The sequence below is a fragment of the Gekko japonicus genome, unplaced genomic scaffold (genome assembly GCF_001447785.1).
Source record: "Gekko japonicus isolate JY-2015 unplaced genomic scaffold, Gekko_japonicus_V1.1 scaffold31, whole genome shotgun sequence".
Taxonomy (NCBI): Eukaryota; Metazoa; Chordata; class Lepidosauria; order Squamata; family Gekkonidae; genus Gekko; species Gekko japonicus.
The window spans coordinates 1,502,673-1,528,112 of NW_015161404.1; the positions used below are offsets into that span (position 1 = coordinate 1,502,673).

Sequence of the window (25,440 nt, forward strand, 5' to 3'; positions counted from 1 at the left end):
GCCAATGTTGGATCAGGCCAAAGGCCCATCCAGTCCAACACTCTGTGTCACACAGTGGCCAAAAATACCAGGTGCCATCAGGAGGTCCACCAGTGGGGCCAGGACATTAGAAGCCCTCCCACTGTTGACCCCCCCCAAGCACCAAGATGACAGAGCATCACTTGCCCCAGAGTCCCTATCTATACCTTGTGGCTAATAGCCACTGATGGACCTCTGCTCCATATGCTTATCTAATTCCCGTTTGAAGCCATCCATGCTTGTAGCCGCCACCACTTCCTGTGGCAGTGAATTCCAAGTGTTAATCACTCTTTGGGTGAAGAAGTACTACCTTTTATCCGTTCTAACTCGACCACTCAGCAATTTCATGGAGTGCCCACAAGTTCTTGTATTGTGATCCAAGTGTTAATCACTCTTTGGGTGAAGAAGTACTTCCTTTTATCCGTTCTAACCCGACCGCTCAGCAATTTCATGGAGTGCCCACGGGTTCTTGTATTGTGAGAAAGGGAGAAAAGTACCTCTTTCTCTACCTGCTCTTTCCCATGCATAATCTTATAAACCTCAATCATGTCACCTCTCAGTCATTGTTTCTCCAAGCTAAAGAGCTGTAAGCGCTTTAACCTTTCCTCATAGGGAAAGTGTTCCAACCCTTTTATCATCGAGTTGCCCTTTTCTGCACTTTTTCCAAAGCTTTAATATTCTTTTTAAGGTGTGGTGACTAGAACTGCACACAGTATTCCAAATGAAGTCGCACCATTGATTTATATACAAGCATTATGATATTGGCTGATCAGTTTTCAATACCCTTCCTAATAATCCCCAGCATAGCATTGGCCTTTTTTATTGCAGTCACACACTGTCTCGACATTTTCAGTGAGTTATCTACTACAACTCCAAGATCTCTCTCTTGATCTGTCTCTGCCAGTTCAGACCCCATCAACGTGTATTTATAGTTAGGATTTTTGGCTCCAATGTGCATCACCTTGCACTTGGCCACATTGAACCCCATTTGCCATGTTGACGCCCACTCGCCCAACTTTGACAGATCCCTTTGGAGTGCCTCACAATCCTCACTGGTTTTCACCACCCTGAACAACTTCGTATCATCCGCAAATTTAGCCACTTCACTGCTTACTCCCAACTCCAAATCATTAATGAACAAGTTAAAAAGCAGTGGACCAAGTACTGATCCCTGTGGTACCCCACTGCTTACACCCCTCCACTGGGAGAACTGCCCATTTATACTCACTCTCTGTTTTCTATTAATTAGCCAGTTTTTGATCCATAAAAGGACTTGTCCTTTTATCCCATGATTTTTGAGCTTGCTTAGGAGCCTTTGATGAGGAACTTTATCAAAAGCTTTCTGGAAGTCAAGGTAAACAATATCTATTGGATCCCCCTTGTCCACATGTTTGTTCACCCCCTCAAAGAACATTAACAGGTTAGTGAGACAAGATCTTCCCTTACAGAACCCATGTTGAGTCTGCCTCAATAGGTTTTGTTCATCTATGTGCCTACTAATTCTTTCCTTAATAATGGTTTCCACCAATTTACCCGGTATCGACGTCAGACTGACAGGCCTGTAATTTCCCGGATCTCCTCTGGAACCCTTTTTAAAGATGGGAGTGACATTAGCTACCTTCCAGTCCTCAGGAATGGAGGCTGATTTTAAGGAGAGATTACATATTTTTGTCAGGAGATCCACAAGTTCACAATTGAGTTCTTTCAGAACTCTTGGATGTATGCCATCTGGGCCTGGTGATTTATCAGTTTTTAAGTTGTTTATCAGTTTTAGGACCTCCTCTCTCGTCACCTCAATCTGACTCAGGTCTTTCAACACCCCTCCCGAACTCAGCGGCTCTGGAGTGGGCAAGCACCTCTCATCTTCCACAGTGAAGACGGAGGCAAAAAATGCATTTAGCTTCTCAGCCATTTCCCTATCATCCTTCAGTACTCCTTTTACCCCTTGGTCATCCAAGGGCCCCACTGCCTCCCTGGCTGGTTTCCTGTTTCTAATGTATTTGAAGAAAGTTTTATTGTTGGTCTTTACATTTTTTGCTATATGCTCCTCATATTCCCTTTTTGCATGCCTGACCACAGACTTGCATTTTATTTGCCATAGCCTGTGTTCTGTTTTATCAGCCTCACTGTGACTAGCTTTCCACCGCTTAAAGGAATCCTTTTTACCTTTTACAGCTTCCATTACTTTGTTTGTTAACCATGTAGGCTTTTTCTTATACCTGTTTGTGCCTTTCCTAACCTGCGGAATATATTTTATTTGAGCTTCTAGAATTGTAGTTTTAAACAGTTTCCAAGCTTCCCCAATGGTTTTGACCCTTTCTACTTTTCCCTTCAGTTTCCTCCCCACATGTCCCCTCATATCAGAAAAATTACCCCTTTTAAAGTTAAAAGTGGTTGTGTGAGTCTTTTTGGCCAATTCCCTATTTGTACAAATGTTGAACTCAACAACATTATGATCACTGTTCCCAAGCGGTGCAATCACTTTTACATCTCTCACCAGGTCTTGAGTGTTACTTAGGACCAAATCAAGGATCGCCTCTCCCCTGGTAGGTTCCATGACCATCTGCTCCATAGCACAGTCATTTAGAGTGTCTAGAAACTCAATCTCTTTCTCTCGACTAGAACACATATTGACCCAATCAATGTGTGGGTAGTTAAAATCACCTATTACGACACAGTGTTTTTGTCTAGCTGCTATCTTTAATTCATTCATCATTTTATAATCCTCCTCTATCTTTTGATCCGGTGGGCGATAACAAACTCCCAGTGTTAAGTTTCCTTTTGGCCCCCCTATTTCAACCCACAGAACTTCAAGAAGCGAATCCAATTCTCTTAGCCTCTCGATCTTTCTGGACTTTATACCCTCTCTGACATACAGAGCCACCCCACCTCCAACCCTTCCCCCCCTATCCTTCCGATATAATATATAACCGGGAATCACCGTATCCCACTGATTTTCCTCATCCCACCAAGTTTCTGAAATACCCACAATGTCTATTTTTCCCTCTGACACCAAGCACTCCAACTCCCCGATTTTACCTCGGACACTTCGAGCATTTGTATAGAAACAGCTGTAATTTCCCATACTGGTTAAGCCTGCCACCTTCCTCTTGCAATCTCGAGACCTTGTCAGGCAGTCCATGTCACTAGCCATGGTCTCAGTGGACAATTTCAATCCACCTCCCTGTAGAAAAGCAACAGGTACCCCCTCATCTCTCTGAGATGAGCCAACCCGAACCAGAGACTTTTCATCTCCTGTCGGCTTTCCCCCAATATTCAGTTTAAAAACTGCTCTGCCACCTTTTTGATTTTAAGCGGCAGCAGCCTGGTTCCTTCTTGGGACAAGTGGAGACTGTCTCGTCTGTACATCTCCCTCTTGTTCCAAAAAGCATTCCAGTGCCTAACAAACTTGAACCCTTCCCCCCTACACCATCATCTCATCCACGCATTGAAACTCCTGATCTGTGCCTGTCTCTCCAGCCCTGCACGTGGATCAGGTAGCACTTCTGAGAAGGCTACCTTGGAGGTCCTGGATCTAAGTTTCCTGCCCAGCAGCCTAAATTTCTCCTCCAGGTTTAGATGTCTGCATTGTGAACCAGATGAAAGGTCTATGCTGTCTTCAAGAAAGCATATCCAGAGTGCATTACTGTAGCCTAACCTACTATTACTTATATTGTGTGAATAAAAATTATTTTAATTTGATGCACTTCAGTTTCATTAGATATTTTCCCGTTCTGATATTACTTTTTCAAATCAACTTGTGAGTATGATCTAGTCATATTACCACAGTGGTTTCTTTTAAGATGGAGAATCATTTTAGCCTTTACTGAAATGGTAATTTAGGCAGATAAAGATTTGTTGCCAATGATTTTGTCCTTTTGTAGATTCGGTGGAAGTATATGATTGTAGATGAAGGTCATCGAATGAAGAACCATCATTGCAAGCTGACTCAGGTGTTGAATACTCATTATGTAGCCCCAAGACGGATTCTTTTGACTGGAACTCCATTGCAGAATAAACTGCCTGAACTTTGGGCTCTTCTTAACTTCCTCCTTCCAACAATTTTCAAGAGCTGCAGCACCTTTGAACAGTGGTTCAATGCCCCCTTTGCCATGACTGGAGAAAGGGTACTGGTCTATTTTATTTAAACTTAAATTCACAGAAATTTAAATAGATGCAGTGTAAAATCTGTATTATACTTGGGGCATACATTTTACTTTAACATAATAATGTTACAGCTTTAAAGGACTTCAAAGAACATATCTCTTCAGAGTCTTCTAAAATGAATAGAAGCATGGCATGATTTATACAATATAAATCCATTTATACTGGGGGAAAATGATGAAACTTGCAAATTTTCTGTTGTTAAGAGCATGTAATTTTTGGTCGTTATGTTCCTGCAGGTGGATTTAAATGAGGAGGAAACTATTTTGATCATTCGGCGCCTCCACAAAGTTCTGCGACCCTTCCTGCTAAGGAGGCTGAAGAAAGAAGTTGAATCTCAGCTGCCAGAAAAGGTTTGTGTAGGGACGGCACTGCTGAATATTTCTAATCCCCTGAATGAACCCTGGGCTCCGCAGTGTTGCAATGAAAAGTATGGTCCTGAACCCAAAGATTCCTAGCCCAAACCCTTTCACAACAACACAGTACAACTGTGTGTCTTGACTAGCAAATATTAGTGGCACAAGGACGCAGATGTGTAAGTTCTTTTAGGAGAAAATTGGTGCCATAGTGCAAGTGTTCCAGAAGACATAGAACCCCTCTGCCTTACAGTGCATTGTAAAGTTGACTCAAAGTTGCAATAATTTCTGCTGCTCTCTGTGGTTCCATTACAGTGTGGCACTTGTCCACATTTTGATGATCTCCTCTTGGTTTATCCTTGTACTTTTGCAGCACTGAACCTGTAGGCACTCTAATAGTTATTCCGTACTCTTATCAAATAGTTAGATATTTATTTCTAACATTCATACATTTCTTTTCACTGCTTGTACACATTGAGAGGTGAACGATAAAAACAGCAGGTTCCGTAATGAACCTCATTAACTTCTGTCACAGCACTGGCAATTTCCCCATTGTCAAGTTCTTTAGAGAAAGTGTTTAGTGACAGAATCCACTCTCTTCTGTATCATTGTCCTCTGTAATCAAATGTTTAGAGACAGCATGAAAAAGAGGTAGCCTCTGAAGTCCCTCTTAACTAATAACCCTGCCTATTTACTATTGTTTTTTACTTGTTTTATCACATTAGGTTGAATATGTTATTAAGTGTGATATGTCAGCCCTTCAGAAAATTCTGTATCGCCACATGCAAGCCAAAGGAATCCTCCTTACCGATGGCTCTGAGAAAGACAAGAAGGTGAGACATTCTTACTGCTTAGAACAGAGTTTTCAGCCAAAACCTGTCCTAACAAGCCTTGATTGAAACCTTCTCAGACACAATTTGGTTAATGTAGCTAGGAGATGGTATTAGGTTCCAGACAAGGGATGTCACCTATTGGTAAAGGAAGGATGGAACATGGTATGTTTTAAAATTCCTAAAGGGAATTTAAGGCCAACATGTTGGGGGGAAAGGAATATTGTAAGAGGGCATGCACATGTTCATGATGTTGTATGATCTAGATTTGAGAAGGCCAGATATACGAACTAAGGCAGTTATTGTTCTGATGTGTGATCTTGTGCCTTTCCAGATTGTCAAATTCATAACTGTTTCTGATTTACTTATTTAGGGGAAAGGAGGAGCCAAAACTCTCATGAACACCATCATGCAATTGAGAAAGATATGCAATCACCCGTATATGTTCCAGCATATTGAGGTAAAGCCATCTAGTGTTATTTTTTCATTAAGACACTAACATATAGTCATGAAACATATAGTAGAAGACTAATGTTGTTTAACAGTATAATCCTAAACAGACTTACACCCTTCTTTGCATATTGAGTTCAGTGGATTTAGAGGGGTGCAGCTCTGTTTAGGATTTTGGTAGGGTTGAGCAGAAATGGGAGGCCATATTTCATGCAAAGTGTATAATATAATACAATTCTTCTGCAATTTTTAAAGATGGAGATGAAAATAGATTTGGTCTGTCATTGTACTTTGGTGTGTGCTGAAAGTAGCACAAGACTGTTCTGAATTGCTTGGGGCTACATTTGTCTGAAGATACATGTGTGTGCACAATTTTTGTGCCAGTGCAGAGCCACACATCATCAACTGCTATACCACCAAAAGCACTCTTTATTATTTTTATTTTCAAAATTTATACCCTGCCTTTCTGCCTTTAAAACAGATTAAAAACATACATAATAATAAATATGTTTTAGAAACCATTAAAACCAGACAAAAAGCCAGACAAAATCTTCCGAAACCTACCCTCCAGTTATGACTGGAGCCACTGCAGAATTCATCTGCCCAGTCCCAGCTCTGAAAGGCAGTCCACGAAGATACTATGACTGATGCACCAAAAGCCATTGAGAGATCCAGGAGAATCAACAGAGTCACATGTCCTCTGTCCATCCAGTCATCCAACAGAGCAACAAAGGCTGTCTCAGTCCCATAACCATGCCTAAAACCAGATGGGAAAGGATCCAAAATAATCTGCTCCATCCAGGAATGAGTGAAGCTCTCCATCCACCACCTGTTCAGTCACTTTGCTCACAAATGGAACGTTTGAGACTGGATGATAGCTGCTGACAACTTCTGGGTCCAGGATAGACTTCTTTAGTAGCTGATACATCACAGCCTGTTTTGAGGCCACCACCCCCTCTCTTAAGGAGGAGTAAACTACTTTGGTCAGCCATGCACACCCCCAACAGATTTAAGTAGCCAGGAAGGGCAAGGATCATATGGCAGGTGGCAGGCCTCAAACCTCCAATGATCCTTAGGGTTGCCAACCTCCAGGTGGTGGCTGGAGATCTCCTGGAATTACAACTGGTCTCCAGCCAACAGAGATCAGTTCTCTGGGGGAAAATGGCTACTTTGGAAGTTGGTCTCTATGGCATTATGCCCTCCCCAAGCCCCACCCTCTGCAGGCTCCAACATTGCCACATGGCTTGCTTTAAAGTGAGCTTTCACCTGTGTTTTTTTGGATTTGTCATGAGCCTTCTTCCACTGTTGCTGTCACCATTTCCCTTGTCTTTTCATTGCTTGCCACCCCTCAGCAAGTATTACCAAATGTCTGGAATATCGCTATGTTATATATATGGCACAGGGTGGGTGGGACTATGATAATCTCTCACCTGTGTGCCTTGCCACGTTCATTTTGGCAATTGTAAGATGGGGTTTGTAGGTGATGTCTTGAGCAAACCATTTGTGCACAATTTGCAGATTTGTAACAAACTGAAATTTGCTGTGACATCCAAATTGATTGATTTAATGCACTGCAGCTTATTTTTTTACATGCAAATCAAGATGGTGCTCTACAGTTAATTTGTAGAGTTTATAATTCTGGTTTAGCTTGTAGGCAAATGTGTTTGGTCATTTGAACACAGATGTGAGACTGAAATTGAGACAGTCATCACAGCCTGGTGATTTTGCTTTGTCAAGCTATGGATCCTTATTTTTTCATAATAGCCAATTGATGACCACTGCAGCTACCCCTATCTGCAGGGTTAGTGTAATAGACTTGCCTCTAAGTAAGATATTAATTCTCAGTGAAGTTTCAGTGTGTATCATGATCACAAAACAATGCAAACACAGCAAATTTTCTTTTACAGGATACTGAAATAGGAATGTGCATATAATTAAACTTTTGGCAATTTCCCTTAGCATAGCCTCATGTTGTCCATCTTGACCAATACTATGATTTATACTTTTTATTCTACAGTATAAAACTTTTGCCCTTTTTTGGTGGCCAATGTTCTGATTTTCCCTCATTTTTATAAATTTAAGAATTACTTTCATTCAAGAGAACACCGTCTCATTAATGAGCTTTTGTTTTATATGTATTTTTGGTACATGGTGAAAATGTTCACCCATTTAAAAAAAATAACTAATAGAATAATACAAACATTAACATCCACAGCTGATTAGTAGACAACGGTTAGTTATAAGCGTTTGATTAGAATTATGTTGTTAAAATTAAACAATAAATTACATAGTGCTTTCTAAATAGGTCCTTTCTTTATTAATCTATTCAGTAATTTGGAAATAGGCCTAGAATTTCACATAAAATAGCATGATTATTGAAATATGTCCCATGCACACATAGGAAAAATATAGTTCCTAAGCTCCACAAAAAAATTATAAGCAACAGCTGTACTAGAAAATTGGATCTGAGTTTTGAAAAGTACCATTGGATGTCTTTTATTTTTATTGATAAATAATTCACTGTTAATTGTTTTAACAGGAATCTTTTGCTGAACATTTGGGCTATTCAAACGGTGTCATCAATGGGTAATTTTTATGCATATATCCAGTATTTTGTTGTCGATTTGTTAAGGAACTTTAACTGTTTCCAAAAGAGTGTTTAAAATCCCCTGTAAGCAAGGTTTAAACAGTTTAAGGCCCCACTAATTTTAATGGGGCACATTGAAATCGTAGGGCTTAAATATGGCTGGTCACATCCCAGCTTATATAAAGATTCCTACTGTTTCAAAATTGCCTCTGCGGTTGAGAAATGGGCTCAGTGGGTTTAGAATGGTTTAACTTTGCTTGGGATAATACTTTAAGTTTCTTCTTCAACTTCAGAAAAACTCAGGTTTATTGGAGCTCTCCTAGAAACAGTAGTCTGAACCTCTGATAGGGTCAGTAAGCGATGAAGCAATTTCCATTCTCCTTACTTGTGCCCAGACACTGGGTGCTCTGTTTTCCTGTCCACTGTAAGGCAAATTATTTGAAAAAATGCTCTCACATGGGCTAAACCACAAGGGGACCTCTCAGTTCCTCCCTATAGCCTGTTTTTGCGCATGCTTTTGTTGTTGAAGGTTCCAGTAATCTTTAGCTTAAGGTCTGAACTCTTTCATAGTTTTGAGTATGGTTTTGGGACATTGTCACTGCATGTCCTAATTTCTCAGAAGAAAGAACTAGTTGGTGGCTATCTCTATATCATTCCAACCTACTAAGTTTAATAACATACAGACAAATAGTGGTATGAGTATGGTAATGTCCATCAATAATAAGTTGCCAGCATTACTAGACTCATCCATAAGCAGGGGTCGTTTGGAGCTGGAGCACGCCGGAGCACTGCTCCAGCAGCCCCGGTGGCAGCAAGCCTCACCCCCCAGCTCCCCGCCCCCCAGCTCCTTCAGTCTAGAGTCGCGCTGCAGCATGGCCCCATAGAATACAATGGAAAGATCGTGCCACCACTGTGGCGCAACTCCAGAGAAAAGGGGTTTAAATTTTAAACCCCTTCTCTCTTCGCCCCCCCTCCCCCGCCTGCCTTGGCAGTCTGGCTGGAGAAGCAAAAAGGGGTGGCGGATCTTCAAAAGCCTCCTTTCCCAGCCAGCCTGCCAAGGCGGGCTGGGGGAGGGGCGACTTTTGAAGCCCCCCCCCCCCAGCCTGCCTTGGCAGGCCGGCTGGAGAAGCAAGGGGGGGGGATCTTCAAAAGCCTCCCCTTCCCCAGCCGGCCTGCCAAGGTGGGCAGGGGGGGGAAGCGAAGAGAGAAGGGGTTTAAAGTTCTGGGGAAGGGAAGGGGAGGATTTTGAAGATGCCTCCCCCCCTTTTGCTTCCACTTCTGACATCACTTTTGGTGATGTCAGGGGCCGTGGCATATGCTAATGAACTATTATGCTAATAGCTTATTAGGTATGTTAATGAGCTCCTGCAGCTCTTTTTCTATTATGATCCCTGTCCATAGGTATTGCTTTAATAGAATTGCTGAGCAGACTGTGTTGTTGTTTTTTATCTTCACAGAGCTGAGCTTTATCGAGCTTCAGGGAAGTTTGAGCTACTTGATCGAATTCTACCAAAGCTGCGAGCCACAAACCATCGTGTGCTTCTTTTCTGTCAAATGACGTCACTCATGACCATTATGGAAGACTATTTTGCTTTTAGAAACTTTGCTTACCTGCGGCTTGATGGTAATGTCCAAGATGAAGCAAACTCAGAAAATATACTGGGGTGTTTTGTAGTTGTTTGCTGTCATCGGCTGGTTATTGTTTCTCTGATATAGTGCAGCAATAGTAGGGCGTGCACTCCAAAATTGCCGAGCTGAAAATTACAGAAAAAATGCTGTTTCATGGTGATTTTCTGGAACAGTAATACACAGCTGGAATTCTTAGGCATTACAAAGCAGCCCCCCCCCCAATCAGCAGCAGCAGGAGGGGTCATGTTTTTCTTTGATCCTCCTTATTTGGCAGACAGTGGCATTTCTCCCGTCCAATAGGATCCTTTCCATGGATCTGGAAGTTAGTGCTCCCTGCCAATCACCTTTGGAGACAAGCCCCAGAGAAGAAATTTCTGTGGAGGAGTTAGTGTTGAGCTGCCTGTCACTGCTTGGACTACTCCATGTACAGCTCCAAATTTATGTGAATAGCTTTCCACTGTGGGTTCTTTTGGATCACAATGAACAAGATCCTCATTTTCCACCTGTGCCATCCCTCATCAGCAAAATCCGCTTCTGTGGCTTTTAAAGCTACTTTCTTGGAGCTGACAGGTGACTCTGATCAAAGTGTTGAACACAGAAACAACTCATAAACACACATATCATGTAGCTTAACCCGACAGGTGACTCTGATCAAAGTGGTGAACACAGAAACAACTCATAAACCCACATATCATGTAGCTTAACTCTGGACTTCCATGTAACAGCCCCTCACCACCACCTCCTATAGGAACTAATAGTAGTAGTACTAACTGCTTATTAAGATATTCCTACAGTAGATACCCAACATGAAGATACATATCTCATAGCTATTGGATGATTGATTATCACATGCAATCACACATACACACATGGGCTGCAGTTCTTTGTTTTGAAAAATTTGAGCTGTTTTTAAAGATTGCAGGGACAGGGTGGGGGGAGGGACTTTTTTTTTTGCTAAGGTAGCCTCCCCTACTTTGTGAAAGGAAACAACAGACCACAGAAGGAAAGACGGCAAATGCAGAATTTTCAGCAAAAAGGTTAATTTTTTTCCATTGTCAGTCGCTGAATGATTACATTTTTAAAAGATGAAAGGCCTGTTCTGTGCCTTTCAACTTGCAGTTCTTTAGATCTAGCCATAGTTTTTAAATGTGCTTTTGCATAAATGTGAAATTTAAATGTATTTTTAAAAATCATTCTACAAAGTACATCCATGTTAATTTATTTTAAGATTAGTTATTTAACAGATTATTAGGTTGTACTGAATCCATATGTAGATGGATATATGGAGTTTAATAGATTTAAGCTGAAAACTCTGTTCCCCCACCCTTGCGGTATCAGTAGTGCTACTGAATTACTAGTGTTCCATCTTCTTTCAGTGTGACACTATTTCAGAGGAGAGTATTTGGGAAAAATAAAATACATCTAGAAAAAGTCAGAATGCTCTAACTAAAATACAATTCAAGGATTGAGCATTATCATATGTGTTTAGAAATGAATCCCTGTTTATTTTAGTCAAGGGTATTTCAAAGTAAATGGCTTGCAATGAGAGCTAAACCAGTTTCTTTATCCAAGTGGAATCGTAAACAATAGTTCTTCTGTTTTAAATACTAAAGAAATTAAACAGCCCTTCAAGGAACTTCATCTCGGAAAAATATGAGAAGGAAATGAACACTGGATAACCCATTCAAGAAACCTGTAGTCTCAGACTTGATCTAGGGAGAAAAATCAACTTGCTGAAATTTTGGCATATGTAACCTTGTGACTTAGGAATCCAAGAGCAGAGCAGGGATGGGTCCCAACTATTGAATCTTTTCCCCACTGTGCACTGATTTGAAGCAGCAAATGCCCCCGTCTGCCATACTATAGACTTGTACTACTCAGATAAAATGCAAGCTGAAGAGGGAGTATCTCCCCCCCCCCTTTTTATAAGGTACTTTTTACAGTATTAGTAACTTATCTACCTGACTGGTTCTAAACGTTTTCCTATGTTACTGACACTTACCTTCTTGTGTGTGCTATTCAGCAGACTGTAGTTATGAATTCAGATGTCACAACAAACCACAGTTAGTACAAGCTATTGCTTAGAAACCAGCTACAAATCCTGGTTTGAAATCTAACTAACAAAACCTGGTTTGCTGAACTATCTGCATTCCAATATCACAACTCACCTGGGCTTTGATCAAACCCTGGTTTATAAAGCAATATGAAAATTAGCCTTTCTTTTTCTTCTGTGTTTGTTTACTTTATTTATAGTCTGCCTTTCTCACCGAGACTCGTGACAGATTACACACTGTAAGTCAATGTAATCAATAAGGTGAGACATCTGATAAGCAATGTAATAGGGCTTGGATTAAAGCACACTGAAGCAAAGCATAAAGCCCCATTGAAAGCAATTTAACATTTTAATCAGGACGACCTTGCTCCATTTGTTTCAGAGAGAGGTGGAATGCTTTGGGAGGAAGTATAGCTGTGTGCAAGAATGCTTTCTTCCCCAAAACGTAGAAATAATGGGGACTTAAGTGGCCATCTTTATAATCATGCAGGTGGTATTCCTTTGCGATTTACAGATTACTGACTTGTTCTGCATTCCAGTTCTTACATGTATGTTGACTTCTATAATTTCCAACAAGATTCCCAGAGGATAAGGTTGTAAGAGTTGAAGCCTTTAAGGTGCTACTGGACTCAAATCTTGCTGTTCTATTGCAGACTTCTGTCCACATGAAAATATCTTATAATTTCTATGACTCTGTGATTGATGCATTGCAACATTCCGTACATTCACAAGTTCTCTAAATGGAACAAAGTAAAACAAAGCCTTATTGGGAGGGGGTTGTATGCATTGTTTCTGCCTCTCTCAAAACGTGTGTTTTACAGGTGCTGGTTTGAGACTTTTTTTTTAGTAAAGACCTGCAGCAAATAAGATCTTGTATCTCATTAGGACCAACTATCTTTAAAAGAGACATATGTTTTGTTTTACCTAGAGCCTCTTATCTAGCAAAAGATTTCGTTTTTCTTATTGGTTGTTTCTCTGGAGCCAACACAATAATAAAATTGTATGCAAAAAAGCGTGGAATAGATAAATGTTTTTGTGGAGACCTCAGTGATATGTACAGCATTTCATGCAGACGTGCTGATTTTTGTATTGTGTGAAATGCCAAAGTCATCCATAAAGGGGGAATTAAATAGGGCATTCCTTTGAGATGCATGCCTTCCAGATGGCATCTACATGCATAACTTTTAATGACTTCTCATTTCAGGGACAACAAAATCTGAGGATCGAGCAGCTCTGCTGAAGAAGTTCAATGAGCCCAATTCCCAATATTTCATCTTTCTGCTGAGCACAAGGGCTGGAGGTCTGGGCTTGAACCTTCAGGCAGCTGATACTGTCATTATTTTTGACAGTGACTGGAATCCTCACCAGGTTATTTTTCAACCATTATTCATTGTTCCTGCGTTATGTGAAGGGTCTGTTTCTTCTTGCACGTTGAAACAGTTATGAGTACTTGTTCTTTTGTTTGTTTTTAAATTGGTTATAATAAAAATACAGGGGCTGCACTCAGAACAAGCCTTGACAGTCTTCAGGCATATGCTTTCCCTCACTTCATGTGTGACTCAAGAATGGAAGATTTCCTGGTTGTACTTTGTTGGACAAAGTATTGTTTGTTCGTTGCCTTCAAATCTGGTTTCTAAATGTGGTTTTTAGGATATGTGAAACAACAGTCAATGGATTGTGGCAAACCAAGTAAGTCTTCAGTTCCCAAGCTATGCACACAGGACAGGGGAAGGGGTGGGCAATGAGAACTTCCAAGGCTTGTTCTCATTACAAATGATGATATAATATTGCCTCTGAAGACAGAAGCTGTTTTCCTGGGTCTAGCCTTCTTTGGCTGTGGGTTCTTCTATGTCAGAGCTCTTTGAAATCTTCAACTTGAAGTTCAGTGCTGCAGCTGCCAGCCTCTGGACAAGAAGTGCCTATTTTAGGCTTTGCCGTTGACATCAGTCGTATGGCTAAATTAGGGAATGATCGTCACACACAGTTGGCCACATGAATTATAAAGTAGTTTGGGGAGAATGATTAATAATTATTATATGGCATTGTGTGCAGTACAGCCAGGAGATCCTAAGATTGTCTAGCAGCCTGAAGTTCTAGCACAGTGATGGAGAACCTTTTAGAGACCGAGTGCCCAAACTGCGACCCAGAACCCACTTATTTATCACAAAGTGCCAACATGGCAATTTAACCTGAATACTGAGGTTTTACTTTAGAAAAAACAACTCATACATTAACTTAAGATGATCCAAACAAAGTAAGGAAAGCAATCCCAAATGCTTTCATTTACTTAAAATTATTTGGCAGAGAATTCGACACTTGAATGATGGTCTGGGCCTGGCTGGGACGATGGCACGCGTGCCCACAGAGAGGGCTCTGAGTGCCACCTCTGGCACCCGTGCCATAGGTTCGCCACCACTGTTCTAGCACTTTTAGCAAGATAGACTTATTTTAGGGGCTGATAGAGCTCTGAAGGAGCTGTGGCTGATCCCAGGTCACCCAATTAGTTTCATGTGGAGGAGTGCAGAATTGAACCCGATTCCCCAGATCACAGTCCATCGCTCTTAACCACTATACTATGCTAGCTCTCAGTTTGGGGAGAAATGTTGAGGTCAACAGATTGAAATTCATAAAGGCAGTCCAGGCAATTTCCATGCTGTGTTGTTTTTGGAAACATCAAAGTGAACCATGCACATTGTGTTGCACTTCCTTTTTTATTTTATATACCACTAGTGATGCAATCCTAAGCAGAGCTGCAGCCTTCTAAGTACATGGAAGTTAATGAGCTTAGAAGGGTGCAGTTCAGCTTAGGGTTCGTGTATTTACAGAAAAGAGGTTTAAAGTTTTTGTCTGAAGTTTTGTTTGTTTAAAAAACTTTCACTGTTTTCCTATAACGATGTGGTCTGTCAATACTACTATACTTTACATTTACCCTACCTTTCTAGTTCTTGGAACCTATAATTATTTAAAAACAACTGTTACTAAAAACAAAACTCCCCCCTGTTAATAGGTTATATAACAGTTATCAAAACCCAGTCTAATTTTAAGATAGGGGTTCTCAAACTAGGGGGAAAGTTTGGGATACCTGAAGGCGCTGTGTGTGCGTGCGTGTGTGCGCGCGTGCGCGTGTGGACACGAAGTTCTAGAGAGATATAAGATGATAGTGGATCCTTCCTCTTCTCAACCTGACAGAAGACTGATTCAGGCTGGAGCTGAGGAAGAGTTTTGCATACTCATTGTTCTTGTGATTCCAACTTGATTTTGGAACAAAGAAGATAATGGAGAACTGCTGCTTTGCTCTAATGATAATTCTTTAATTGTAGTTGGTCCAGATAAATCCTGTTCTATCCTTCACAAAGTGCCAACATTATATTAGTTTTGTACCTATAGATCTTTGCCTCACTGTTCAGAACTGATAGGTTGATGGAACAGTAATTTTATCATCATCATAGATCCTTGAATGTACCAGGCTGTACATTCAGCTGCCCACAAGAATCATTGCATACTAGTTAGTGGAACAAATATTGGTATTGGGGTAACAAGGCAAAGGACATTCTTGAAAAGGGGGCCCAGGTTTTTTAAAATGGTATTGTTTAAAGGTCTTACAACTACTGAGCATTGCACATGTTGTATCTTGCTACTGAAATGCATTGGCAAGTTATTGGAAACATGTAAATGATCACAGCTTCTTATGACATGAATATGAATGAATATACTCTAAATAAATTCACCTTTGATCTGGTAACATGATCTCTTGAAATAAGTATAATTAAGGGCACAAAGGATAATTGGAGGCCACTTAAAAGAGCATGAAACTCAAATAATTCAGGGCCAGAATTTAATTGTTTCAACCTGCACTGACAGAAAGTATATGTTGGTATTTTAAGTCACTGAATTAAAGCATACTTTTAAATTTACATTTACAAATATGCCCATAAATAAACACACAAATTAAATACATTCAGTACATTATATAACAAATAACCTTTCACTTTATCTTGCACACTGAGAATCTACCATTTAAGCTGTTTTTACATCCAGGATTTATTTTATGTTTTATGGTTGTAATGTTTTTCTTGGCCAGCCAATCTTTAACTTTGGGAGACCAATGCATTGTATGTAATATATATTAACAGGATTTGCAGGCACAAGACCGAGCTCATCGAATTGGACAACAGAATGAAGTTCGAGTCCTACGACTATGCACAGTGAACAGTGTGGAAGAGAAAATTCTTGCTGCTGCCAAATATAAATTGAATGTGGATCAGAAAGTTATTCAAGCTGGCATGTTTGACCAAAAATCTTCAAGCCATGAACGGAGGGCTTTTCTCCAGGCCATATTGGAGCATGAAGAAGAAAATGAGGTATTCTACAAGCTAGCTCACATGCTTAAAATAGAAACACATTCATTTCTGCCCTTACCCCTAGTGTCCTGATGTCCATTATGTTCAGGGGTTTGTATATGCCACATTGAAATTGTGTGTCCAGCTAAACCAGACTCTGTGACCTATATGAATTATGGAATTACAGCACAATTGTATTAGCTCACTTGTGCATAATTTATTTGGAATTTTAAAAACTGTTTTGTATGAATGTTCTGGTAGGTGGAGAAATGACCAGTGCAAGGTACTGAAGCCATGCCAGTAGCAAATGGAAATCCTAGTTAGCTACTCTTTGGCTTCTGAACAGTTGGCTGGTATTGCCCCAAGTGGTTAGGTTTGTCTTTGTGGTTCTTAGACCTTACATTTTTAAAAAATGAAAAGTGAGATTTTTAGGAAGATGAATTTTTACACTCAGTAGTGTATTGGGTGCTTTCTTTGAACTACCACAGAAGTGTAGCATGTCTACAACCCTGGTAAGTTTCATCAGTTAGAAGATAATGTCAGCAAATAAGAACATTTCATTATAGCAAAAAATGGGGGAGGTCCACTTCTCCTTTTTCAATTCAGCATTTTAGGAAATCAGCATGTAGCTTCCTAATGGCTTGTCTTTTTTTCCCTTCAGTATAAAATTAAATTTTGTAACTTGGAGCTTTCCCCCCCTTGCCAAATTGCTCAAAAAGTAAACATTTCATCTTCAGAGTCAGTGGTCTGTATCCATCCAACAGTATACTGTTTCTGTGGATCCTCTGACCCCCAGAAATAAAATTATGAGGGGCTCTAAGACCTGCAGTGAGAAGGGAGAACTGGTGAAGTCACTGCTTCCTCTTAAGAAAACTTAAAGGCTCTTAAGTATTCTCAATGGTATGGCTGGATACAGGCCAACAGCCTTTTTTTTAAAAAAAAAAAAGCAAAAAAAAAAGCCCATAGAATTCAAAATCTGAAATGGGCAGCCTGACTTTTATAGATAGAACAAGTAGGCATCACTTTGAATGTGACTATTGCTTAGTTTTACAAAATCTATTTGTATTCAGTGGCTGTTCTTTAAGCAGCATATAGGCCTATTTGTGTCATAGAGCAGCTGTCTGTGGATAATGGCCTTGTGTACAAATTGCAGGAATATCTTTTTCAGTTTACTGAGAAACATACCTTCCACAGCTTGAGTGATCAAGGGTGTGCATGGGGTAAATTCTACCTCTTTATCACCTTCATTTTCATTATCATGTAGATGTGGTGATCTTGTTTTATCTAATAAAGTTCATAAAGGGCAAAGACATTAGTTGTTCAATAATTGGACCTTCTAATATACTGCTGTCAATGGTATAATGATTATATTGCAAAGGAAGGCCAATGATATCATTAAAAGGGAGTGGGCTATTTTATAGTTCTTTGCTTCAGATTATTGTTCTGAATATTATGTATAACAAATACGTTCAGTAGATTAGAATGGCATAGAGATGACTGTTCTTACATGGTAGCCAAATTATCTAATACATATTTACATTTTACTAATTGAACTTGTGTTTGAAAAATTCTTTATCTGCTAAGGAAGGAGTTGCCAGTGGACTAAAATTCTGTTTCAAATCTATTGAGGCTGGCCCCATTGTTGAATATGGTAATAATATGCAAAACCTAATTATAGGCTTTCAGTACCTAAAGATTAATAGTTTGACATTGTCAGGTTTTGAAATGGTCACAAATAGCCTTCTTGTTTTTGTTGAAAAAGTGACAGTAAAAATTAGTTTTATTTCCTCCATAATAAGGGTTCCTGCATTTTTGTAATGTTGGAAAGAATTGTTATTTTAAGAAGTTTCAAGTGAAAGGGCAATTCTGATAAACTCCAAATGGAAATGGAACCAGGATAATTAATGTTCTTTGCTTTTCTCTACATAATTAAAGGAGAAGGATTATCAAGGTATTAAAAAATCAAGAAAAGCACGGTTGAGTGAGGAAATACATTCTACTTTTAGAGTGGTGATTTTAAGTGTCAGGCTGTGTAGCACTCAAACCACTTTCTGTAAAGATTTCAGTACTAAGCTTCATGCCCTAAACTTCGGAAGTAGTTACACTGAATGTGGTAGAATCAGGGGAACAAATTTCAGAATTATACTGCAACAATTTCCATAGTTTCAATATAGATTTGTCCTCTCCTTTTTTATTTCTTTATTTTGTAAATACATATTAATATAAACTATATATATTAAAATACTATTTTTGTAATATTTTAATATATTTTGAAGAGTTAAAAAATTCTGTGACATATTGAATGCAAAGCCTTGACAAATTTCATAATTAAAATTCTACTCCAGATTCACCACAGAAGCTACATTAAGCAGTTTACAACTGAAGAACAGGATTCAAAACTGCCTGTTTCTTAGGCTTTCATGCAAATGACTTGCTCACAGAAGATTTTGTTTGTTTGTTTGAATTCTTGATTCCAATGCCAAACTACAAATTGACTTTGAAACTCCCCTGAGCTTCAAAAAGACTTATCCAAGTGCCATAGTGTGATGAGGGGCTCTTGTTTGATGCAAACTAGTCTAAAGCCCTTTTGGGTTTGTGGAAGCAGTTTCAGAATGCTTTGCTTCTTGGCCAGAGAGCCCCTTAATTAACAGCGTAGAGGCGAATCAAGCTATACTGCATTTTTATGTGTGCTAGCTTATTCCCCTTACTCTAACTCTCCTGTACTTGCCTTATTTCTGGAAAATTACTATTATGTTCTGATCTTGCTATGTAGAATGTACATTAGGAGTATAATAAACTTGATATTGTAAAATTCACAGTATACTTAAATCAGTGTTCCTTTTTGCTCCTTGAGTATGCTTTATAGTAGTTCAGATAAAGTTTCTGCTGTTTGTCAAGTAATATGTATCTTAAATTCTTTTCTGTGCTTGTCTCATGAGGCCTGGTATAGATACACACACACACATTTATTCTGGGTAATTTTCTCTATCTGCAGGAAGAAGATGAAGTCCCAGATGATGAAACTCTGAATCAGATGATTGCTCGACGGGAAGAGGAATTTGATCTTTTCATGGTAATGACACATATGATTGTGTCTCTAGTTACTGCCTTTGATTAATGTTAGAGCTCACTATCTACCCTTGTCCTTTGGCCAAAATTCTGAAGATGAGAAATGCAAGAGCTGTGTCCTGGAACAGTACAGTGCTCCTTTTCTGGGTTGCTCTCTTCACAATCATGTTCATTAACTGCCTTCAAAATGTAGTTGTGTGTAGTATGGATGCTGTGACATTTTAAATTAGAAAAAAAAAACCTAGCTAATCAGTTATATCTTTACATGTAAAGTTATTCTGACATAGTTTGTGAGCACAGTAAAAGCAATCAAGGCATATATGGAGTCTCCAAGTTTGTTGCTAGCTAGTGAAGGCTTACTGTTTCTTCTGTGGATTGTGCCAGTTGACAGTTATCACTGAGTTATGAAATAAAGGACAGGATTGGGAATTCTTATCCCTACATACAAAGATATCAAAATTCTACACAGTGCAGAAATCCTACTCACATTAAAGATATTTGATCCTTTGGCTTAATTGCGAGGCCATGCCACTATCAGGGCCGGCCCCAGCTTATTTTGCACCCTAGGCAGGGATCCCTTCTGGCACACACCCCCATGCGCCCACCATGGCTCGGACCCATTAATTGGATCTGTACCCCGGACCTCCTGTTCCCCAGGCACCCATGCTCTTAACACTCACTTTTGCTTTTGTAACTTTGCCTGCTTTGCACATCTGGCTTCCACCAAGGAAGACTCTGCAAAGAAAGGCACTCACAGTTTCAAACAACCTCTGCTTTTCACTTGCCTTGACAGTTCCTTGCTGGGGTTGCCATAAGTCAGTTGCAACTTGAGTGTCCTTAGGTAATAGCCCCCCTACTTAGGTTCTTCTTTGACTCAGCTGAGTGACCCTTCTGTGCCCAGAGGGCTAAGTTCTTTGGTGGAATTGGTGTTTGTATCATCAGAAAGATCATAACATGTTTAAAACTCAGTAATGTTTACAGCTGAACCAGAACAGGGTGTGTGTGTGTGCCAGTTTGGCGCCCCTAAGGGCCGGCACGCTCTAGGCGAGCGCCTAGTTCACGAGCCGGCCCTGGCCACTATGCCTGGGTACGAGGCCAATGTCTCCTGGCTCTGATGCCTTTCCCAGGAAACCCATACACTGTCCCTTGCTAAATGATATGGCCACTGCACAAGTTCTCTTTAACAACCCATCTTTGTCCTTCAGCAATACAGAACCCAGGAAACCCATACACTGTCCCTTGCTGAATGATATGGCTATTACAAATTCCATTGGTTACAGTGACTTCTATCATCTGTAGGTGCTCAAGGGAGGCTTTCCAAGAAGTCAAGTATGGCTCCTCCTGACCACTGCACAAGTTCGCTTTAACAACCCATCTTTGTCCTTCAGTAATACAGGAGCCCTGTTCACAAGTACAGTGAACACATGTACAATCCATGTACAGTGTGCACTTGCTATTCTTTATATGTTTGTTGAATAATTCTCATGTTACCTTCAATGCATGTGCAGCTGAATGTGTGATTTAATCCACACATTCATCCAGGTACTGGTCCCCAATTTCATTTGTAAAGTGAATGCACATTGTCTCATTCTTAAAGATGTGCGCACATGCATTCAAGATGTACGCATGTTCACTGTAACCTGTGAAGAGGGCTAGAGGTGCTGTAGTGCCAGGTTCTGACAGGGGACCTGTTCAAGGAGGCCATAGAATATCACTGTTGAAAAATATATCCTTGACCTAGTGACTGATGAGCAAAGTCCAGTATTCATCTTTTACAAATTTAGCCTCTACATTGTCTGAGGAGCAGGGAGACAAATGAATTTGTACCTGCCCAGTGTCTCCATGTGCATCAGACAGCATGGACAAAATGTTTCGTCCTTTGTCCCTTTCCTTCGGTATAGAATGAAATCAAACAGTCATCCATTGGACAGGCAGAAAGTCTTGGAATGCACTTTTTCCTGTGTGCCACAAGAGGCTGCTGTGGCACCTGCTCTGTTGGTAGCCCAACTGGTTTCTCCTGTTCATCTGTTCTTTCTGCCTCTGCCCCCCTCTGCTGGTTCTCCGCTGCAGAGCTTGATAAGGGGGGGGGGGCGGAATACAAACAAGAAACAGCAGCAATGAGAACCTGAGCACTTCACTCTTGGAAAGCACTGCCATGTTAGCACACTATTAAAGGCAGCATGAAAAATAAAATAGCACAATAAATACAAAAAATTGCTTAGAACACTTAACAAAAACAAAGAATATATGAATATATCATAGATCTGAAACTTGGGATTTGTTTAACTAGTTATGAATAAAGTTAGTAGGAGCTAAGGAAGGGTAGTTTTCTGAGAAAGGAAGCAAATGTGACTGAAGTGGAATTGGGATTACTTACATCAGGTGAAGAAGAACATGAACTCTTTTGGACTGATGGGCCAGTCAAAGAGCTGGTGCTAATCAAGGCTAGTGTGGAAAACCTCTTTTCATATTGCAGTAAATCTTGAGAGCTCCTTGACAGTACTGTTGGTCTGTTAGGATGCCTGCTGGAATTGCAGCCTCTTGCCATATTAGGACGAAGGCCTGTTTCTACATCTTTCTCCTGCTCCCCAAAAGACCAACAGGAGTGTTCACCCCTCAGTTTACCACTTCAGTGAAATAAGTCTCTGACTTTTATCAAAAATAATTTATTTCTCTTCCTTTTAAACCAACGTACTAGTGATACTGAGGAGCTGCGGTGGCTCAAGTGGTTAAGACGCTGAACTGCAGGCTGGAAGGTCGGTAGTTCAGCAATTCGAGACCCGAGTGCTGCGTGACGGAGTGAGCTCCCATCTCTGGCTCCAGCTCCTGCCAACCTAGAAGTTTGAAAGCAAGAAATTACAAGTAGATAAATAGGTACTGCTTCGGTGGGAAGGTGACAGTGTTCCGTGCGCCTCAGCATTTAGTCATGCCAGCCACATGACCATGGAGATGTCTTCGGACAGCACTGGCTCTTCAGCTTAGAAACAGAGATGAGCACCGCAACCCTAGAGTCGGATTTCTGGCTTTCGAGCAAGGGAAACCTTTACCTTTAATAGTGACACTGAAGAAACAAAGTGGAAGTTTGAGGGCAGTAATTCAATCCCCTTCCAAGTTTGAGTCACTAAAAGTACATTAAAACCATAATAGATTGCTAGAATTGAAATATATTTTACCTCTTTTGTAATACTCATAAATTACATTTAAACATCTAGTGTGGGAGAGCAGGACCAAAGAATGTCTTGTAAAAATAGCTTTGGAGTGGGAGTGAATGCAGTTCCTTGCCCTCTCTGTTTGATTATTTACTGAAAGTTTTCAAGGAATAGTTTGGTAACTTTTTTTCTCAAGTAGATAAATTAAAAGATTTTCACATGGATCTCTCAATAAATGTCCTGCAAGGAGGAAGTCAAACACTTCCTGCGGAAGAAACATGTCCTGTGCATTATTCATGTATATATTCAGTAGTCTATGCAGTAGAGTTGTTTTGTCTCACTTTGTTGATAGAATCAGGTGGGTAGCCATGTTGGTCTGAAGCAGCAGAACAGTTTGAATCCAGTGACACTTGAAGAAGTGTGCATGCCCACGAAAGCTTATACTGGGAATAACACTTTGTGAATAAAGCACTGGATTCAAACTTTGTTCTGTCTCACTTTGTGTAAGCCTTCCACTGTTTTAAAAAAATACATGCTTTCAGTTAGCTCATTTGAAAATTAGTTGAGTTTTCAAGGGGATTCCAGGACAAACTAGTAGGGAAGAAGGAATAATTGTGTGTAGAGTTTCATACTTAGGGCTGAAATTCTTCACCTTTGTTTGTTGGCTTTTCATAGCTATGATAGAGATTGCTGTCCGGTGGACTGTTGTTTCATAGGTACACAAGATTGTTCACAAGCACAGTGTTACAGCATGAATTTACTGTCAGATTCTATAGTAGTGTTGCATCATCATAGCTATATCAGTTCTTTATTTCTCAAAAGCAGATAGGCTAAAGTTTTTCAAGGCTACTTCACAAAACTGGTTTCAGGTGAATAGCCATGTCTGCAGTAGAAGATTGATACCTGATGAAGATATCTGACAAAGGGAACTTAGACTCTCAAAAGCTTATACCCTGAAAATCTTGTTCTTTAAGGGGCTCCTGGACTCGAATCTTGGTCATACAACTAGTATCCCTTATTGAACTTTCCCTGCATTTCTGAGTTGTGAGAATTCAAAGTACTCAACACGAAATTAAGGCAACTAGCGTCTCCAAAAGTAATGGTGGCTAACATGCATACTAGTGGTTTTCAAATATCACAATTATCCCTAAGATCAGCCTATTAGAAATTTATTGCTGTGATTTTCGCAGTTCAGAGCATACCCGTAATGTGATTTCAGCGGGGGTGGAAAAAACCCTCTAGGACCTCTGTAATTAATGTCAATGCCTAGGAAGTGGAAATATTTTGTAAGAATGAAATATGGTGTGTTTGTTGTTGTTGTTATTATTATTAAGAAGTATTAGTATTAAGAATCTCATTATTCTTACAGCGAATGGATATGGACCGGCGTAGAGAGGATGCTCGAAATCCAAAACGCAAACCACGCTTGATGGAGGAAGATGACCTGCCATCCTGGATTATCAAAGATGATGCTGAAGTTGAAAGGCTTACCTGTGAGGAAGAGGAAGAGAAGATATTTGGGAGAGGATCCCGACAGCGCAGGGATGTGGATTACAGTGATGCCCTGACAGAAAAACAGTGGTTAAGGGTATGTGCTGTACATTCTGTTATAAACTGGAGAGGTGGCTAATTTGTATTTTTGAGTTCATAATTAAAGGAATGCAAGAAAAAGTGTGCTGAAGATAAGGTCAGTATATTCTTTTCAGCGTGAGCATATAATTATTCAAAGATTACCAAGAAAGCTTCTTTGCTGGAATCTAAATTGGAAGCAGATCATTTATTGCATTCTAGTAAATTGCTGTAGAAATGAGTAAGAGTCCAGTAGAACTTTAAAGACTAACAAAATCTGTGGTAGGGTATGAGCTTTCGTGAGTCACTGCTCACTTCTTCGAATAAATTGTAAATTGTGGCGTATTATGTGTCTGGTTGGGTAAATGATTAAAAATCTCCATGAATATTTCTACTGCCTTATGCCTGTTAGACATAGCTGAGATTGAAAAACCTGCCTGAGACCAGAAGGCTGCAATAAACCATTCAGGAATTAAATTCTTGTCCATCCAGATGTTTTTCAATTCTTCAGAGAACCCTCCTCCTTGCAGTTTCCCCAAATGCTGCAGCCTGTTGATTGCTTTTGTGAAAGGACATCTGGCTCTTAGTTGCTTGGGATACAGCGAGCACATGAACCTCCAGGAGTTTTGGCACAGTTGCATTCCTGTTTAGAAAACACAACTTTTCCCATATGCACTTGTGCCTTAACTTTTGTTGTCATTATTGTTTATTCTCTGTGGATGAAGAAGAGCCAAATATTTCTAAGTTATCAAAGTGAGGTATTATATGTACATGCAAAACTGCAGTATGTCTTTACTTGGCAGGGCTAGAACTGATGTACAAGCTACTTTCCAGAAACAGTGCGTTCAGTCTAAAGAACCAAGTAGAAAGAAAATAGTTGCTACTAGTGCTATTTTGCAAATGCTTACACAAGAGCTTGTACTGGGCACTCTTAGCCAGGCAGCAACTGTGTGTCCCTGGGTTCCATTCACAACTGCCTTGTGTGTCCCACCAGTAAGGGTACTAAGTAGCAATACCACTTCCTGCCTTTCTTCCATCCACCAGTGGATCACATATATATTAACAGGAGCCTCTTTATAAGGAATTGCCAACAAAGATTCAACTTATGTGTTGTTTCTCCCTATCCCCACAAATTTGTGTACATCTTGATTGGGCTAAGAGCAATTATAACTGGAGAACTTTTATTACCTCATAGAGACCGTCTCTCTCAGTATGTTCCTGTAAGG

At 40.1% G+C, this 25,440-nt stretch overlaps 1 protein-coding gene across 3 annotated transcripts in view; it reads left to right on the forward strand.

Moving 5' to 3' along the window:
- SMARCA2 (SWI/SNF related, matrix associated, actin dependent regulator of chromatin, subfamily a, member 2) overlaps nt 1–25,440 on the forward strand; it is a 146,537-nt gene that overhangs the window by 76,729 nt on the left and 44,368 nt on the right. For all 3 annotated transcript variants that reach the window (XM_015426051.1, XM_015426045.1, XM_015426057.1), the window contains 10 exons: nt 3,903–4,145; nt 4,422–4,535; nt 5,264–5,371; nt 5,742–5,828; nt 8,358–8,404; nt 9,863–10,029; nt 13,292–13,455; nt 16,221–16,448; nt 19,423–19,500; nt 24,015–24,233. In XM_015426051.1, the coding sequence (XP_015281537.1) occupies nt 3,903–4,145; nt 4,422–4,535; nt 5,264–5,371; nt 5,742–5,828; nt 8,358–8,404; nt 9,863–10,029; nt 13,292–13,455; nt 16,221–16,448; nt 19,423–19,500; nt 24,015–24,233 (1,455 nt within the window). The remainder of the gene's footprint in view (nt 1–3,902; nt 4,146–4,421; nt 4,536–5,263; nt 5,372–5,741; nt 5,829–8,357; nt 8,405–9,862; nt 10,030–13,291; nt 13,456–16,220; nt 16,449–19,422; nt 19,501–24,014; nt 24,234–25,440) is intronic.